Consider the following 16,096-nt stretch of genomic DNA (forward strand, 5'->3'; position numbering starts at 1 on the left):
CTTGGGGACAAGATGTTCTTCGACGCAAAAGCAAAATTGTGGTTCCAAACAATGTGAAGTTGTGTGACACTATTCTTCAATGGTTGCATTGTTCAGGAGTGGGAGGACACTCAGGAAGGGATGTGACCTATCAGAGGGTTAGAGGTGTTTTTTATTGGAAGGGAATGGCAAGTGACATTCAATCCTATATTCGAAGCTGCCATGTTTGCCAACAGTGTAAACATGATAATGCTGCTTCCCCTGGTTTATTACAACCACTACCAATTCCGGACACTGTATGGAGCGATGTCTCCATGGACTTCATTGAAGGGTTGCCTCTCTCTGCAAACATGTCGGTAATAATGGTGGTTGTTGATCGATTGAGCAAGGCAACACACTTCATTGCATTATCTCATCCTTATAGTGCTTTGTTTGTGGCTCAAGCATATCTGGATAATTTTTAAGCTCCATGGATGCCCAAACTCTATTGTTAGTGATCGGGATTCTGTGTTTACAAGCGAGTTTTGGCGGGAATTCTTTACCTTGCAAGGTGTCGCTCTCAAAATGTCAACGGCGTATCTTCCTCAGAGTGATGGTCAAACTGAGGTGGTTAACAGATGCTTGGAGACATACTTACGTTGTATGTGCCACACCCAACCTCATATGTGGTGCAAATGGTTGGCACTTGCGGAGTATTGGTACAATACTAACTACCACACATTTACTCGGATGACACCATATGAAGCTGTTTATGGTCAAGCTCCGCCGGTGCATTTACCATATCTACCTGGTGAATCGAAAGTAGCAGTTGTGGCACGTTCCTTGCAGGAGAGGGAAAACATGTTAAAGCTGTTGAAATTTCATTTGGTGCGTGCACAACATAGGATGAAGCAATTGGCGGATCACCATCACACTGAAAGGGAATTTGACATTGGTGATTACGTTTACCTTAAGCTCCAACCCTATCGACAATCATCGGTTGTTGTTCGTATACCTTAAGCTCCAAAAGAAATTCCCAGAATTTGCAGTTTAATGGCCCTTGTGGACAAGGCTCTGCAGAGGGGAAGATTTGATACAGCTTTTAGAGAGAAGATATTTTGCAGAGTCAGTCGCACGAGTGTTCTCACGTGTGTGTTCAAGTTAAAGGGATCGTGCAACACGTGGACGGCTGAGAACGGGAGGCCGTTAGAAGATGGAATCTTTATTTTCTTTATATGAGCACCTTTGTTTAGCTCTTAGCTTCTTATCCAGAATAATCTTTTGTAAACGTTTCTAAGGTTCCGATGTCGGTTTGCCGGGTTTCTCTCGTTTAGAGAGCCGGTAAGTAATCCTCCGTGTTTCATGAACATCGAGAGATTAAGGTTCTTATTAATAAGTGTTATTCAGAATTTCTCAGATCTCTTTCGTGGTTTATCTGTATTACGGTGGTTGCTAGCCTTAGCTTTCTTTTAGGTCTTCTTGAATACAACCCCGTCGCCATCAGATCCATTCTATTTCAAGTGGTGAACGAATGTTATACTTTAGACCTAGTTTATATCTACGAGTATATATAGTCGACTCGACCTGGCTAAATTTTCTGATATAATTTTTTTAAAATTGCAAATGTTGATTTAAATACATTAAAAAGAAATAAATATATTCTTTATTTTGGTAAAAAGTGTCCAAGAATTCATGTTTTTTAATTCTCATAAATACCACTAAAATAAAGTTCTTTTCCCAAAAATAGAACTTTTATTTTTTTTTCTCTCCAAAAATAATACTAAATTGTTTTTTTTCTAAAATTACTACAAAATTAAACTAAGTTTTAATATTAAAATTAATCCATAAATCCTAAAAACTAACCCTACCCCTAATTAAAAACTATACCTTAAATGTAAAATTTTCAACCCCTAATTAAAAACTATACCTTAAATGTAAAATTTTCAACCCAAACCTAAAAAATTATACATCCTTAAAAAACAGGTTTTTGTGTTTGTGGTATTTGGAAAATAAAATTTTTGTTGTATTTTTGGAAAAAAACTAAAAGGTAGTATTTTTGGAAAAAAACCCTTTGAATGTGGTATTTGAATTCCTCTTTCCTCTTAAACCCCTTTTTCTTATTTATTCTTTATTGCCGTATAATTAAATCATATCAATTTAGACTCAATATATTCTCATAACATATGCTATTTTTTAATGGTTGTTTGGTTTTGGGCCTTGGCCATAATGACCAAACACGGCTTTGCTCTTTTCAGTTAAAAACATTAACCCAAATAGACAAATATAATAAAATAAATAAATAAATTGTCGCCCTTATAAAAAAAGTGTCCAGTTAATTCGGTCTGGTCATTTTCTCAAAGCCCTTTTTAATTTATTATTTATATATATATTTTCTTTTCCTTCTCTATTTGTCCCCAAAAATCTAGGGTTTTAAGGTTTCTTATCTTCCTCCTCCTCTTCCTCCGCTAGATTCTTTTCTTTCGAAGATGAGCAACGACAAGGACAGCATCAACATGGCCGATCTCACCGCCGGTAACATATTTTACTCTAGACCGAGGCCTTGGGTGGGTTCTCTTTTCGTTCTCTTGATTTATTGAAAAAAAGCTTCTCTTTTTGTGTTTTGCTTGTAGCTCTTAACGAGGAGGATCGTGCCGGGCTTGTTAATGCTCTTAAGGTCATTTTTTTTTTTTTTTTTTTTAATTTCACGATATGATTTGGGTGTTATGACTATATGGAGATTGGGTTTTAGGGATTGATTTGATTATAAGAGAATTCGAATTTGGTTTTTTTAGGGATTGTCTCTGCATCTTAATTTGATTCGTTTGTAAAGTTTTGTGACTTTTAATAGCTATTGTACTTATTTTCCTGATTTGTGTGTTTGCTGCAGAACAAGTTGCAGAACTTGGCTGGACAACACTCAGATGTCCTTGAGAACTTGACGCCGACAGTCAGGAAGCGTGTCGAGGTTCTAAGAGAGATTCAGGTTAGTAAAATTTTCATCTTTTTAATTTGTTGTGTTCTGATGATATTTGGTGGAGTGAACAATTGTTTGATTCCTTTTTGTTTTTGTATGAAACCTTTGCAGGAGCAATATGATGAGATGGAAGCCAAATTCTTCGAAGAGAGGGCAGCTCTAGAAGCTAAATATCAAAAGCTATACCAGCCTTTGTATACCAAGGTTTGTAAACGGTTTTTGATGCTTTGAGGTGCTTATGGTCTTTAATTTCCTATTATTAGAATATCTCTGTAACACATGACACCTCAAATTGCTGAAGGTAAAAAAATAAGACTTCTCTCTGTTGGCACTTTCGTGAATCATTAGTGATGCATGTTCTTTAAATTTGTTCTGCAACATTCGTGATTATACTAATGGTGATGATTTTCCTCTTTCCTAATTCCCCAATCATATACAGCGATATGAGATTGTGAACGGTGTGGTTGAAGTTGAAGGTGCAGGAGAAGAAGTAAAATCAGAACAAGGAGAAGAGAAAGCAGCTGAAGGTAATTTTATCATTTCTTACTCTGAAATAATGTTTATTTAATTTGTTTCTAATGATGATGATGATGATGAACACATGGCTTTTGCAAATGATATTTTTTCAGAGAAAGGAGTGCCAGATTTCTGGCTTATTGCATTGAAGAACAATGAAATTACTGCTGAGGAGGTTCGTTACTAGATCATTTCTTATTCTTTTTGGGTAATGAAATGGCGATTCTCTTTATCCTTATGTGTATTTTTTTTCCATGCTTTTAGATAACTGAGCGAGATGAAGGGGCTCTCAAGTATCTTAAAGATATCAAGTGGAGTAGGGTTGAAGAACCAAAAGGGTTCAAGCTCGAGTTTTCTTTTGATCAGAACCCTTACTTCAAGAACACTGTCTTGACCAAGACATATCACATGATTGATGAAGATGAGCCTATCCTTGAGAAGGCCCTTGGGTAATCTTTTACTTTATCAAGTATATGCTCTTTTTAATTGTAATGGCGAGAAGTCTTTATTGAATGTTAACTGTTGTTGTTCAGGACTGAGATTGAGTGGTATCCTGGAAGGTGTTTGACACAAAAGATTCTAAAAAAGAAGCCAAAGAAAGGATCGAAAAACATTAAGCCGATCACTAAGACTGAGGACTGTGAGAGCTTCTTCAACTTTTTCTCTCCACCTCAAGTTCCTGACGACGATGAGGATCTTGATGATGAAATGGTATGTCCATCTCCCGTTGCAGTTTAACTTTTGATTCAGTACGTAAGATTGTGTTAAACGTAAATCTGATCACTGAAATCATGCACAGGCTGATGAACTCCAAGGCCAAATGGAACACGACTATGATATCGGGTTTGTACCTTTTTATTTCATCTTCAGTTCTCTTCACTTATAAATTCTCTCAGTTATAAGATCTGAATCTACCTACTGTTTATCCTGTAGATCAACCATAAAAGAAAAAATCATCTCCCACGCTGTGTCATGGTTCACTGGTGAAGCTGTTGAGGCAGATGACCTTGATATGGAAGACGACGATGATGAGATTGACGAGGAAGATGATGAAGAGGACGAGGAAGATGATGAGGATGAGGAGGAAGATGATGACGAGGAGGAAGAAGCTGCTGATCAAGGAAAGAAGAACAAAAAGAGGGTAATTATGTGATATTGGTTTACTTTATGTTTCTAACATACAACTAAAAAAAACTCTGAGACTGATTTGGTGGTTTCTCTTCTTCTTCGTTTTATTTTGCAGTCATCAGCTGGGCACAAGGTTTAAACAATCAACCAATCTCATCTGTTGGTATATGTTTCTTGGTTGATAATCCGACGGCTGTCACTAACCAGAGGTCTCTATTTTTTTTTATAATAAACAGAAGGCAGGAAGAAGTCAAGTTGCGGAAGGTCAAACAGGTGAGAGGCCACCGGAATGTAAACAGCAGTGAAGAATCTGAAGAAAAAAGAGTGAGCGGTTTTTGAGTTTGACCGAGGTTGTGTTGCTTTTAGTTTGCAGAGTCATGGTCCGGTTTATTATATATCAAGTTTTGGGTGGTTGGTTTGTTGAAAAGAGAAAAATTGGTTCTTCGGTTGGGTTTGGTCAAGTCTTTGATTTTTCATTTGTAATCTTCTTATGAATTTGTTACTGAGTTTATAATATTTATGTCGTTCGGGTCAGATTTCAATCCAATTTAATTTATTCTCGACAATGAGATCATTTGGTTCCACAAAACAAGGTTTATTCAGATTTACCTTAACCGGTAAATCTAATTTATCAATAATAAACCTAAACGTACCAATGAGCCGGTCTAGACGTCGGTTTGAGCTAAGAAAGACAGAAGACAAAACATTTAAGCCGGCGACTTTGGTAAAAAAACCGATCAAAAGAATGGTTTTGAAAGGAGGGAAACAAAAACCTAAAACCCTAAAAACTCTTCCTTTTATTTTTCTTTTTTTCACTTCTTCTATGTATTTCTCTTTTTATTTATTTATTTCTCCAGTTCATACAATTGTGTCTTCTGGGTAGTTCGAGTTTTCCTTTTTTTTTTTTTCCTTTTTTTGGTATTCTTTGTTTTTTCTTTACCTGTGGTTTAATAAAAGTGGAGAAGAAGCTTTCGTACTTCTCTATGGCGAGATTACTCCGAAACGTGTCTTCTCTGAGACGGACTCTGTTCTCGTCAGAGGTATTTATATACTTTATTTTTCTGTATTTATACCCAGGTGACTTGGGTATTGCCAGAAATTGAAAAAAACTCTGTTACTGTCTTATTTTGAGTGTGTGTTTTGTTGGTTAATCCCATATTCGTAAAAGCAATCCCAAATTATGTCTCTTTATTTTGATTTCGTTCTCTTATTGTTTGGATTAGTAAATTAATTGAGAAGGGTTGGTTGGTTCCATGGTGTTTTGCAGGTATTTAACAGCACTGTGGTTGGAACATCGTTTCAGCGTCGTGGCTTTGCTGCCAAAGGTGGATTGTCTTAATCTTGCTTTTTTACCTTTGTGTCTGAATCGATTTTACTGAAATTGGTTTTTGATTTGATGAAGACTAAAAGCCAAATCCGTTTCGTTTTATGATTGCTTAGCTTTTCATTATGGTCGTTACAATTGAGGTTTTTGCTTTGCAATTTCTTTTCTTTTGAAGCTAAAAAGAAGAGTAAGTCAGATGGAAATGGATCATCTGAGGAAGGTATGTCTAAAAAGGAGATTGCTTTGCAGCAAGCACTTGATCAGATTACTACTTCTTTTGGCAAAGGCTCGATAATGTGGCTCGGTCGTGCTGTTTCTCCTAGAAATGTTCCTGTTTTCTCTACCGGATCTTTTGCCCTCGATGTAGCATTGGGAGTCGGTGGCCTTCCTAAGGTATATATTATCTCTCGTGGTGATATTGTGATTTAGTGTTTTCTTAGGTTGGTTCTGTTTCGATGTTTAGCTTTGTTAATTGAGGTTTATGTATAAGTCTATGTGTCTCTTTGAAGAGTCTAATAATATTGGTCTCCCCATTGTGAATGCCATAGGGACGTGTTGTGGAGATATATGGTCCTGAAGCATCGGGAAAGACTACACTTGCTCTTCATGTTATTGCAGAAGCACAAAAACAAGGAGGTTGTTTACATGTTTCTTTTAACTCGTCAGCAATGTTCTTTACAGAGCCATATTGTATTTAGTATCCTAAAGAAAGTTCTTTGCATACAGGAACCTGTGTCTTTGTAGATGCTGAGCATGCTCTTGATTCGTCACTTGCTAAAGCAATCGGTGTAAATACTGAAAACCTACTTCTATCGCAGCCTGATTGTGGAGAACAGGCCCTTAGTCTTGTGGACACTTTGATCCGAAGTGGTTCAGTTGATGTTATTGTAGTTGACAGTGTAAGTAAGGTGATTTATATGGGATGGATACTGGGTTGATGCTTTTGCTTTGGGATCTATATTTTGCTCTCTCATGAATTCATGTGATTTTGTTTTTACAGGTGGCTGCTCTTGTACCTAAAGGAGAACTCGAAGGAGAGATGGGTGATGCCCATATGGCTATGCAAGCCAGATTGATGAGCCAAGCTTTGCGTAAATTGAGTCATTCTTTATCGTTATCGCAAACACTACTGATCTTTATAAATCAGGTAAGAGAGAACTTTAGTAGCTGAGATTTGTTGAAAAGTTCCAGTATTCAAAATGTAAAGTCTCTTATGTGAATGTTTTATATTCAGGTGAGATCAAAACTATCTACGTTTGGAGGATTTGGAGGTCCAACAGAAGTTACATGTGGTGGAAATGCTTTGAAGTTTTATGCTTCTATGCGTTTGAATATTAAGCGAATAGGACTTATCAAGAAAGGCGAAGAGGTAAACTTCCGAACCCCGCTTACACATTATGATGGGTTCCATGCTCTTATGACCTGTCATATGTTCGTGATGTGTGTTTAAATGATCACTTAAGTTTTTTTATTTGCTCCTTAGTTTCGAACAAAACTGACCTTCAGAATAACTTAATGTTGTCTACAAACTGCTAGTGTTTGAAACCATGAGATTGTATGCTTTTGTGCAGACAACGGGAAGTCAAGTCTCGGTGAAGATAGTGAAGAACAAACTCGCTCCACCATTTAGGACTGCTCAGTTTGAGCTTGAATTCGGTAAAGGAATCTGCAAAGTCACTGAGATAATAGACCTGAGCATAAAGCACAAGTTCATCGCCAAGAACGGAACATTCTACAATCTCAATGGTAAAAACTACCATGGGAAAGAGGCCTTAAAGAAATTCCTGAGACAGAACGAATCTGATCAAGAAGAGCTCATGAAGAAGCTCCAAGACAAGCTCATCGCCGATGAAGTTGCAGATAAGGAATCCGAATCTGAACCTGAGGATGAAGATTCCCTGAGAGTTGTGGTTTCACCTGATAACACAGATGATGAATCAACAACTCCTGTTGTTGCCACTGCTGCTGCAGTGGTTGTTGAAGTACCCTGATCAGAGGCGTCCGGTTTAGTATAATATTTTTCCCTTGGCCTAGAGTTTTTTGGGTTTAATCTGGTTTGGATTCGGTTTACCGGCTCCTCATGTAATTTTTGTGCGAGTTAAAATCACATTTACATATTAATCGTTTGATGTGGGTGATACATTTTTGTAGTTTTAATAGGAAATTTAATGTTTAACAGAAAGCATATTATTTTTTCATTTAAATCTTAGTGATCAATCTTATTATATAAAGTTAGGTTTTCAATCATGATACGTGTCAAGTATACTGATGAGATGTTGACATGTGTCAAAAATTATTATTTTTCAAAACAGTAGATAATAACATTACCTTATTATATAAAGTTGGGTTTTCGAAATTTGCCATTAACAGGATCATGACACATGTCAAGTATACTAATAAGATGTTGATATGTGTCAAAAATTATTATTTTTCAAAACAGTTAATTAAGATAATAACATTAAATCTATATAAAATTTATATGTTTATATCTAAAAAGAAATTTCATAAATCAAAAAGGAAAATTAACAAAACTAATATATTTATCATTGTATGCTAATTATATTGTACGTGTTTTTTCAATTATATTTTGACATGTATAAACAAAAAAATAATTCATTAAACATGTATAATATTATTAATCAATAAATAGAGAATAACAAATTTAAAAGATATAACATAAGTTATGTCAAAAGAATTATTATTTTTGAAACGTAATAGGACAGCTAATTAAAAAAATAACATTATTATATCTACATAAGTTTACATATTTATATCGAAAGCCTAGATCTTTGATTTTTGCTGATATAATTTTGCCGATCTATTGTGGGTTTTTGATTCGTGCAGGTTCTTCAATGGAAGCTATCATATGCAATGAAATGGAATCAAAGTATATAAAACCGGCCGCTAAATTAATCGAGGATGGAGACACTGATGGAGGTTCCAAAAGTGATTCTACAGTTAGTAGCGTTATAAGTTTCGAAGATTAGTCGATGATTGATGTTTCTGGTCAAAATCTAGAGTATTCTCTTCTGGATAATGTCAATGATTCTGGTACTAAAACAAAAGCTACTTGATCGAGTAATTGAGAAGCGATTTTGAAATTTGGGAAGTTAGAACGGTAAACCGTTTTAAAATTGGTTTCAAACCGGATTTATGTGGTTTTTTATCGGAGTTGATTCATAAACCGTTTAAACCTAGATATATAAGGAAATATATGAGAACTTTTGATTCGGGAAGAAATAAGTTGAGAATTTACGATTCGATAATATTTGAGACGAGGTCATAGTTCCAAGTAGTTTTGGTACAATGCGATACTTATGCGGAGTAAACATGTCATCCATCTTTTAACGTGATTATGACATATGTCATGTTTTGTATATCTGGATTATCTAAGACTTATATATATCATCATGATTATAATTTTCAATTTTTTTTATTATGTTATATGAACTTTCTTTCAATTTCTCAATACAAAATTTTTATTGGGTTAGTAATAAAATCATTATACTCGAGTAGATAATTTTCACCAGTTGTTCATTCAAAATATCTTTGGAGTAAAAAAATTCACGGTTAAAAAAATTATGTCACAAAACAATTTTAGTAATTATAAGAACTATAATTATGCCAAAATGAAAGTAAAGCAACATAAAATTTGTTTAAATTGTTTCAAAGACATTTTATAGGTGGTGATAAAGAGCATACTTTAACAATAAAATAATTTTGGGTGTAAAAGCATATTTTTAACGGTAAAACATACAATAAAATTGAACGTGGTTATTAATTATATGTTGCTTTGATGAATTCTTTGCATTTAAAATATTTTGTAATAAGTTGTGAAATGTTCTTGAAATTTGACATTAATAATATTTGTAATGATGTGTATTTGACAAAAGTTTTGGTAGGATATAATTTAGTTTTATATTATTGTAATAATTATTATAATATATTTTAAATATAAAAATATAAATAAGTGCATGAAGGTAAATATAAATATGATTTTTTCCTCTAACTAAAATTATATATATATTTACTTAAGTAAATAATTTTTTTTTTTATATTTTTTAAAAATTGTTTATGGTTTTAGATTTATGTTCTTGTCTTCGGATAAGAAAAAATATGTCATTGAAAAAAACCAATTTTTTTTTATTAAGCAGTCGACGAGAGTACAAAAGTAAGCATATTTATATTTCTATTTGAGAATTAAAGACTTAAAAGTTAATCAAAATATGTCTTGTCCTGGAGATAACAGTTTCTTGGGATCAAATAGCTCTTTCTTCTTTGAAAAATCATTCCATTTTGATCCAAAATGGTCAATCCAATCTTCTTTTCTGGTGTAATGCATTAGATATTGCTTAATCTTGATACCTGAATCCTTACAAAACCTAATTATCTTCTCGTTAACGCTCTCCATTTCTTGCAAATTCTGTGGAGTAGCGGATTGTAGTAGTCCGATGACATAGATAACATCTTCATCGACCTCTGGTATCATCGCCGACATACGATTGTTCCATCTAACAATAACAACAACAAATCATTTCATCAAAAATTTATCTACTTATTGTTCTTCTTGAAGATAAATATCAATAGAGAGTAATGAACGTACTTATTCCGGTTTGTTGGATAGAGGAGAGCGAGTCCCGTAGTTGATTTTTGCTTATAAAGAATGTTTTTGACAACACCGTTATGAAAATCGTGAATACGAGATTTAGGGACGTATAGGTTAAGCCATGGATGAGGAACTTCCCATAAACCCAATGATCTAAGTTTATTTTCTTCGACTTGTACACGGTTCAAGAAATCGAAGTAGGTCACGTCGTGCATTGATATGAACCCGGGCAAGTAACTTAGGCTTTTATTGAGTTTGTCAATCACCTACAAAAATAAATGATATTTAGTTGGTCTGAATTACGAATCTATAGACAATATATGGTGATGTATGTGGTGGTGCAATGATGATGATGATGATGATGATGATGATGATGTGTGTGTGTGTGTGTGGTGCAATGATGATGTGAATGTGATCAAGATGGTGAACAAGTGAGCGAGTATCAACGCATAACCAAAGTACTAACACTTAAAATGACGTATGTAGATCATGAGAAGATTAAGTGGTATATATATCTTAATGTGGTGCAGTAAATATCATATAAATTTCTTATGGTATGATCGAGAGGTGATGATGAATATGTAAATGTGTAGTACCGTGTGGATGATGGGAAGATTGGGATCATCATAATACTTGGCTGCTTCGAGAACGTAGATGATACCGTGCTTCTTCACTAAATCAGCGACTTTAGATTGATCGGACGGTGGGAAAAAAGAAGTGTCAACTACGCCGTTTGACATAAATATTTGGCCTTCTAAATAGTCAACTCCAATATCATTGGCCATTGATATCAAACGTTCTTGGTCCTTTGTAAAAGCTGTGAAGTCACTGTAGAGCATCCGAAACCATTTGGCCTACACAATTTCATTTGAAACAAAAAACTCCCTTTAATTTATACACACAAAAAAATTAACTCTATTATTTTCACATTTTTCAACGTCGTGAACAGTTGAAAATAAAACAGAACGTCATCGTATATTATTATTATGACCAAATCTGTTTTACTAATGATCTGAGGTTATGTTTAAAATGATAACCAATTATAGTGTTAACCATGGTTGTAAGATTCTAGTTAGTCAACAAACTTACCATTAATACCAACAAAGACTATACTATATAGTATTTACCAAACGTTGGAGTATATTTGACTAATTGAGGAGCTTCACTCTTATAGACAAGGATTATATGTTGACATCAAAAAGATTTGCACGCATAAGACAAGATTGGACAACAGTCCTAGGAATATAAACTATACATAATGAAATAAGCCATATCTTATTTATTCAATGAATAGATTTTGTTCAAATTTAAGCCTTTTGACCTGAAGCTGAATTCCAAATTTCTACCAAATTAATTGTACACCTAATTTTAGTTTTCGGATACCATCTACCAAAGCTTCATAATTTGTGATCCATACGTCTCTAACTCTCTTTAGTGTAAAGTCATAACATAAATAGACATTTTCCGATTTATTATAATTATATTATAACGTAATTATTTTCCATCCCGGTTTTGTTCAGGTAACTTATGACTAAATGAGACAAACAAAAAAGAAGTCTTAATAACATTTCGCATAAAAATACTGAAATCATTTTTTTTTTTGCGAAAATTATGAATATACCACTTATCAAAACTGGCATATATTCACACAAAGTTTACATGATTATTATTGGATACCCATTTATATACTAGTGTTACTCTATCCTAGTTTTTTTTAAAAAGGCTGTGGAAATGACTAAAACTGCTAAATGACTTGTTTTAAATGACTAAAACTGCTAAAATTTAAGTCTGATTTGCATAGTTTTCATCTTTTCATAACGTGAAGCTTTCTTTCATAAATGACATTTTCTATTTTATCTCAATGAAAATCATAAGAAAATCAAACTCTTGCAAAAGATTCATTTTCTATTTACTAAAAAAATGTATTAAATAGAAATTGAAAGGTAACTACTAATAAAAATTGGATCATGAATGTTGACTAAATAAACAGATATATTCAATGAATAGAAAATAAATGGTAAGATGAGATAATACGTACCCTTTTAGGTGCATGGTCTAAAACAATTCTGGCTCTCGTTATAATTCCAAATTGACCCAAACCTCCTAACACTCCATAGAACAATTCTGAGTTTAGCTTTGGTGAGCATGTCAACATTTCACCTTTCCCTGAAATAAATATATTAAATATCAAGCAAAAATTATGTTTAAAAACTCCGTATAATACTATTTAAAGAAAGATTTGCAACAAGTCATGATTTAAATTTTCAAATATACCACTACCACATGACTAAAATTTTGCCACCTTATGGGTTAAGAAATGATATATTTAAAAATGCTATATGTATTTTGTTTGTAAAAACATTCATTATGAGTTATGCTCTCATACAGTTCACGTTCATTTATACAAATTATGGTGTGCATAAGTGTAATCCTTCAAATAAAATTTCAACCCAAGAAAAAAAATGTCCCTTCCAAAAATGTAGGTTACCGTCATATGAATGTTGCTGGTGAAAATGTCAACCAACATAAGTATTTTAATTCGTTGACCTATTATAATTTGATTGTAGCTAAAAAACTGAAAAGGAAAGAAACAACAAAAAATTTAGAAAACCGAAAAGTTCCATATGCATGCGTCATGCATGTTTGTGCATTACAAAAATCCAAATTATCACGCTACCAATTGTGGTTAATCAGTCTTAATTATATCTATTAATGCACGACAAAATGTCTTATGTGTGTATGCTTCATTTCGTAGGAAATACAAAAGTTCCTTGAAACAATATATATATGCGTTACGCATTTTGTTTTTCGAAGATTCCATATTGCGTGTGGTGCAAAAAGTTTTGCCGAACTATAAAATCTTAAACATTAAACATATGGTACACCAAAAGTACTATATATATTTTTAAAATGTATCAAATTAGTTTAGAAGATGCGTACCAGTTATAACGTCCAACTCAAGGACGTTACTAATAAGAGGACCGTTTCGAAACACTTGACCACCGATTCCGCCATTTGACAGCGTTCCTCCGACGCTTATATGCAAGTAATCTGTCCAACAAACCGGCGAAACACCTTTCTCCGCCGTCTTTTTCAACACATCCACCCACAACGTCCCCGCCGCCACGTCAGCATACTTCTTGTCTTTCGAAACCACCACGTCAGAGAGACATGTCATGTTGACGACGACTCCTCCCGAGACGGAGGCTTGGCCTTTCAAGGAGTGGCCTTGGCCGCGAGCCGCCACTTGGAACGTTATTTTTCCGTTCGCGGCGTAGTGGAGGAGACGAGATATATCGGAGGATGAGGAGGGGCAGATTACGCCGCCGGGAGTGACGGTGGTGATGTTTCCGAAGTCTTGAGAGGCGGCGGAGATGGTGGAAGGATCGGTTAATAGGGTGAGGTTAAGGGATTTAGGTAAATCAATTCTAATGTCTTTGGATGATTTGGTGAAGCTCGAGAATAAACAAACCAAAACTGTGATTAGAGTGATCATTAGACGAAGATTAGCCATTTTTTTTTCTCTCGCTCTGATTGGAACTTGAAGAAGAGAACTTTAACTTAAATAGCGATATTAATTTGTTGTATATATGGATATCCTATTCCTATATACCAACTTGCGGAAGATTTAGCCATATATAATTATGCAAAATAATATACGTAACATTAAATTTTGAAGTCAAAATGAAGATCTCAAATTACTTTAAAAAGAGTGAAATATTTAATATTTTTTTAACTCTTTGAATCCTTGGAGAAAAAAGATTAATCACATCCCCATATTTAGATATTTCATAAAGATAAAAATAAGTTTTGACTATATTTATGACATATTTAACTGTATATTCTCTACCAAAAAATTCTTAGGTTTGTCCAGAAAATATATAAAAGAGTCAATCTGAATTAAAAAAGCTTCCGGTAATGTGCCCATGACCATAAACCTACCACCGAGCCATATATGAGATCCTAGAGGGGAGAAAAGTCGGGTAGTTCAAGGAGTGTATCCTGTTGTGAATGATTCGGTTGAAACTAAGCTCCCGATTAGAGCCCGAATCAAGGCTGGCCAATGCCCAATTAATGGGCACTCTCCTTGACACTGATTTGGATTGGATGGTGGCGCAGCGTAAGAAACTGGTTTGTAGCTCAATCAAGGGAATTGAATTATTCTCTTGAGACCTACTTCGCTCAATCAAGAGATTTACGTAAATCTCTTGAGACCGACTTCCTGTTTTGATGAAGCTAATCAAATCAAGACAAGGGATGAGAAACAAATCTCGTTTATTAATTATCAAAAGCTGCTTTAAAACCTTAACCCCAAGAGCACTTATATAGTTTCCAACGTAGGTCACAACCGACGTAGGAGAAAGTAAATAAAAAGACTTAAACACCCAAAGAAGTCTTTCTTAGAAAACAAGAAAAAGGAAATTAACAAAAACACGTAAAAACCAATAATACGTATCTAAGCCATCAAGATGCTGCTGCATCAGGACTCCCATGGTGAGAAGGATTCGACCGCGAATCTGGAGGGAGTGGTGGAGGAACAAACGGAGACAAGTAGCGTACATTAAACACATCAGAAGTGTTTATGTCAGAGGGAAGACGAAGACGATAAGCATTGTCGTTAATACGTTCCAACACTTCAAGAGGACCAATCTTCTTGGCTTTTAACTTGTTGTAAGCTCTTGCTGGCATTCGATCTTTAGTTAGTACAGCCCATACTAAATCACCTGTGTTAAAAACAAGACGTCGATTGCTGTAGAGGATTCCAAATGAGCTTTAGTGTCAGCATGTACTTGTGCTAATGTATCAACAAAAACCTCAGCATCACCATGAAGTCGAGTACGATCAGGCAAGGATGTAAGATCCACCGGTCCTCGTGGTGAAATACCATACACAACGTGGAAAGGACTAAAACCAGAACTACGATTGATGGCATGATTATGAGCAAACTCTGCTTGAGGGAGTTTTGAATCCCATGACCGAATAGCTTCACCAACCAAACACCGTAACAGATTTCCCAAAGAACGGTTAACAACTTCCGTTGGCCCATCAGATTGTGGATGATAAGCTGAACTCATGTCCAAGCTAGTGTTACGTAATTTCCAAAGAGAGCGCCAAAAATGACCAAGGAAGCGAGAATCTCGATCAGAAACAATGGAGCATGGTAAACCATGTAAACGATATATTTCGCGAAAAAAAGATTAGCAACCTGAACTGCATCAGTTGTCTTCTTACAAGGTATGAAATGGACCATTTTTGAAAACCGGTCAACCACCACAAAGATAGAATCAAACCCGCGTTGCGTACGCGGAAGACCCACGACAAAATCTATACTTATATCCGTCCAAGGTTGTGTTGGAACACGAAGGGGAATGTATAAACCGGCATTAGACGCGTGACCTTTAGATTTTTGGAAAATAACACACCGCTCCACAAACCTCTCGACATCATGTCGAAGAGAAGGCCAAAAGTAAGAAGATGCTACCAGCTGTAACGTTCTATCCCGCCCTACATGACCTTCTGTATGAAGTTCGGAGATAAGTTGTAAACGTAAGCTACAATCTGGTATACATAAACGAGAATCCTTGAAGAG

General features: G+C 34.9%; 3 protein-coding genes across 4 annotated transcripts; 2 read left to right on the forward strand and 1 right to left on the reverse strand.

Moving 5' to 3' along the window:
* LOC104701412 (nucleosome assembly protein 1;2-like) lies at nt 2,334–5,110 on the forward strand. The gene is made up of 12 exons (XM_010417100.2): nt 2,334–2,490; nt 2,589–2,632; nt 2,846–2,941; nt 3,044–3,136; nt 3,372–3,459; nt 3,562–3,623; nt 3,713–3,897; nt 3,982–4,159; nt 4,248–4,291; nt 4,382–4,589; nt 4,692–4,709; nt 4,813–5,110. Exons 1-12 carry the CDS (start codon nt 2,445–2,447, stop codon nt 4,879–4,881), a joined length of 1,131 nt encoding a protein of 376 aa, XP_010415402.1. The 5' UTR covers nt 2,334–2,444; the 3' UTR covers nt 4,882–5,110.
* Nucleotides 5,356–8,085, forward strand: LOC104701421 (DNA repair protein recA homolog 3, mitochondrial-like). Of its 2 annotated transcripts, none has more exons than XM_010417112.2 (8): nt 5,356–5,616; nt 5,844–5,901; nt 6,076–6,293; nt 6,449–6,536; nt 6,627–6,808; nt 6,901–7,047; nt 7,135–7,269; nt 7,472–8,085. In XM_010417112.2, exons 1-8 carry the CDS (start codon nt 5,560–5,562, stop codon nt 7,889–7,891), a joined length of 1,305 nt encoding a protein of 434 aa, XP_010415414.1. In that variant the 5' UTR covers nt 5,356–5,559; the 3' UTR covers nt 7,892–8,085. The 2 variants fall into 2 exon arrangements, with proteins under 2 accessions (XP_010415414.1, XP_010415420.1); XM_010417118.2 differs by having other exon boundaries at nt 5,361–5,616; nt 6,627–6,799.
* LOC104701434 (cytokinin dehydrogenase 2) lies at nt 10,060–14,199 on the reverse strand. The gene is made up of 5 exons (XM_010417132.2): nt 13,447–14,199; nt 12,545–12,672; nt 11,103–11,360; nt 10,504–10,772; nt 10,060–10,411 (listed from the first exon to the last, which is right to left on the reverse strand). The coding sequence occupies exons 1-5, from the start codon at nt 14,018–14,020 to the stop codon at nt 10,120–10,122; spliced, it is 1,521 nt and encodes a 506-aa protein (XP_010415434.1). The 5' UTR covers nt 14,021–14,199; the 3' UTR covers nt 10,060–10,119.

The sequence above is a fragment of the Camelina sativa genome, chromosome 1 (genome assembly GCF_000633955.1).
Source record: "Camelina sativa cultivar DH55 chromosome 1, Cs, whole genome shotgun sequence".
NCBI lineage: Eukaryota > Viridiplantae > Streptophyta > Magnoliopsida > Brassicales > Brassicaceae > Camelina > Camelina sativa.

What these genes read in the sequence shown, in the direction of transcription:
- LOC104701434 (XM_010417132.2), bottom strand. Translation starts at nt 14,020, where the DNA reads ATGGCTAATCTTCGTCTAATGATCACTCTAATCACAGTTTTGGTTTGT. An exon ending in TAGACCATGCACCTAAAAGG is followed by an intron (nt 11,361 to 12,544) that starts GTACGTATTATC and finishes GAAATTGTGTAG; the next exon opens with GCCAAATGGTTTCGGATGCT. An exon ending in TATCCAACAAACCGGAATAA is followed by an intron (nt 10,412 to 10,503) that starts GTACGTTCATTA and finishes TGTTATTGTTAG; the next exon opens with ATGGAACAATCGTATGTCGG.
- LOC104701412 (XM_010417100.2), top strand. Translation starts at nt 2,445, where the DNA reads ATGAGCAACGACAAGGACAGCATCAACATGGCCGATCTCACCGCCG. An exon ending in CATGGCCGATCTCACCGCCG is followed by an intron (nt 2,491 to 2,588) that starts GTAACATATTTT and finishes TTTTGCTTGTAG; the next exon opens with CTCTTAACGAGGAGGATCGT. An exon ending in AGAAGAGAAAGCAGCTGAAG is followed by an intron (nt 3,460 to 3,561) that starts GTAATTTTATCA and finishes ATATTTTTTCAG; the next exon opens with AGAAAGGAGTGCCAGATTTC.
- LOC104701421 (XM_010417112.2), top strand. Translation starts at nt 5,560, where the DNA reads ATGGCGAGATTACTCCGAAACGTGTCTTCTCTGAGACGGACTCTGTTC. An exon ending in AGAAGCACAAAAACAAGGAG is followed by an intron (nt 6,537 to 6,626) that starts GTTGTTTACATG and finishes CTTTGCATACAG; the next exon opens with GAACCTGTGTCTTTGTAGAT. An exon ending in TTATCAAGAAAGGCGAAGAG is followed by an intron (nt 7,270 to 7,471) that starts GTAAACTTCCGA and finishes GCTTTTGTGCAG; the next exon opens with ACAACGGGAAGTCAAGTCTC.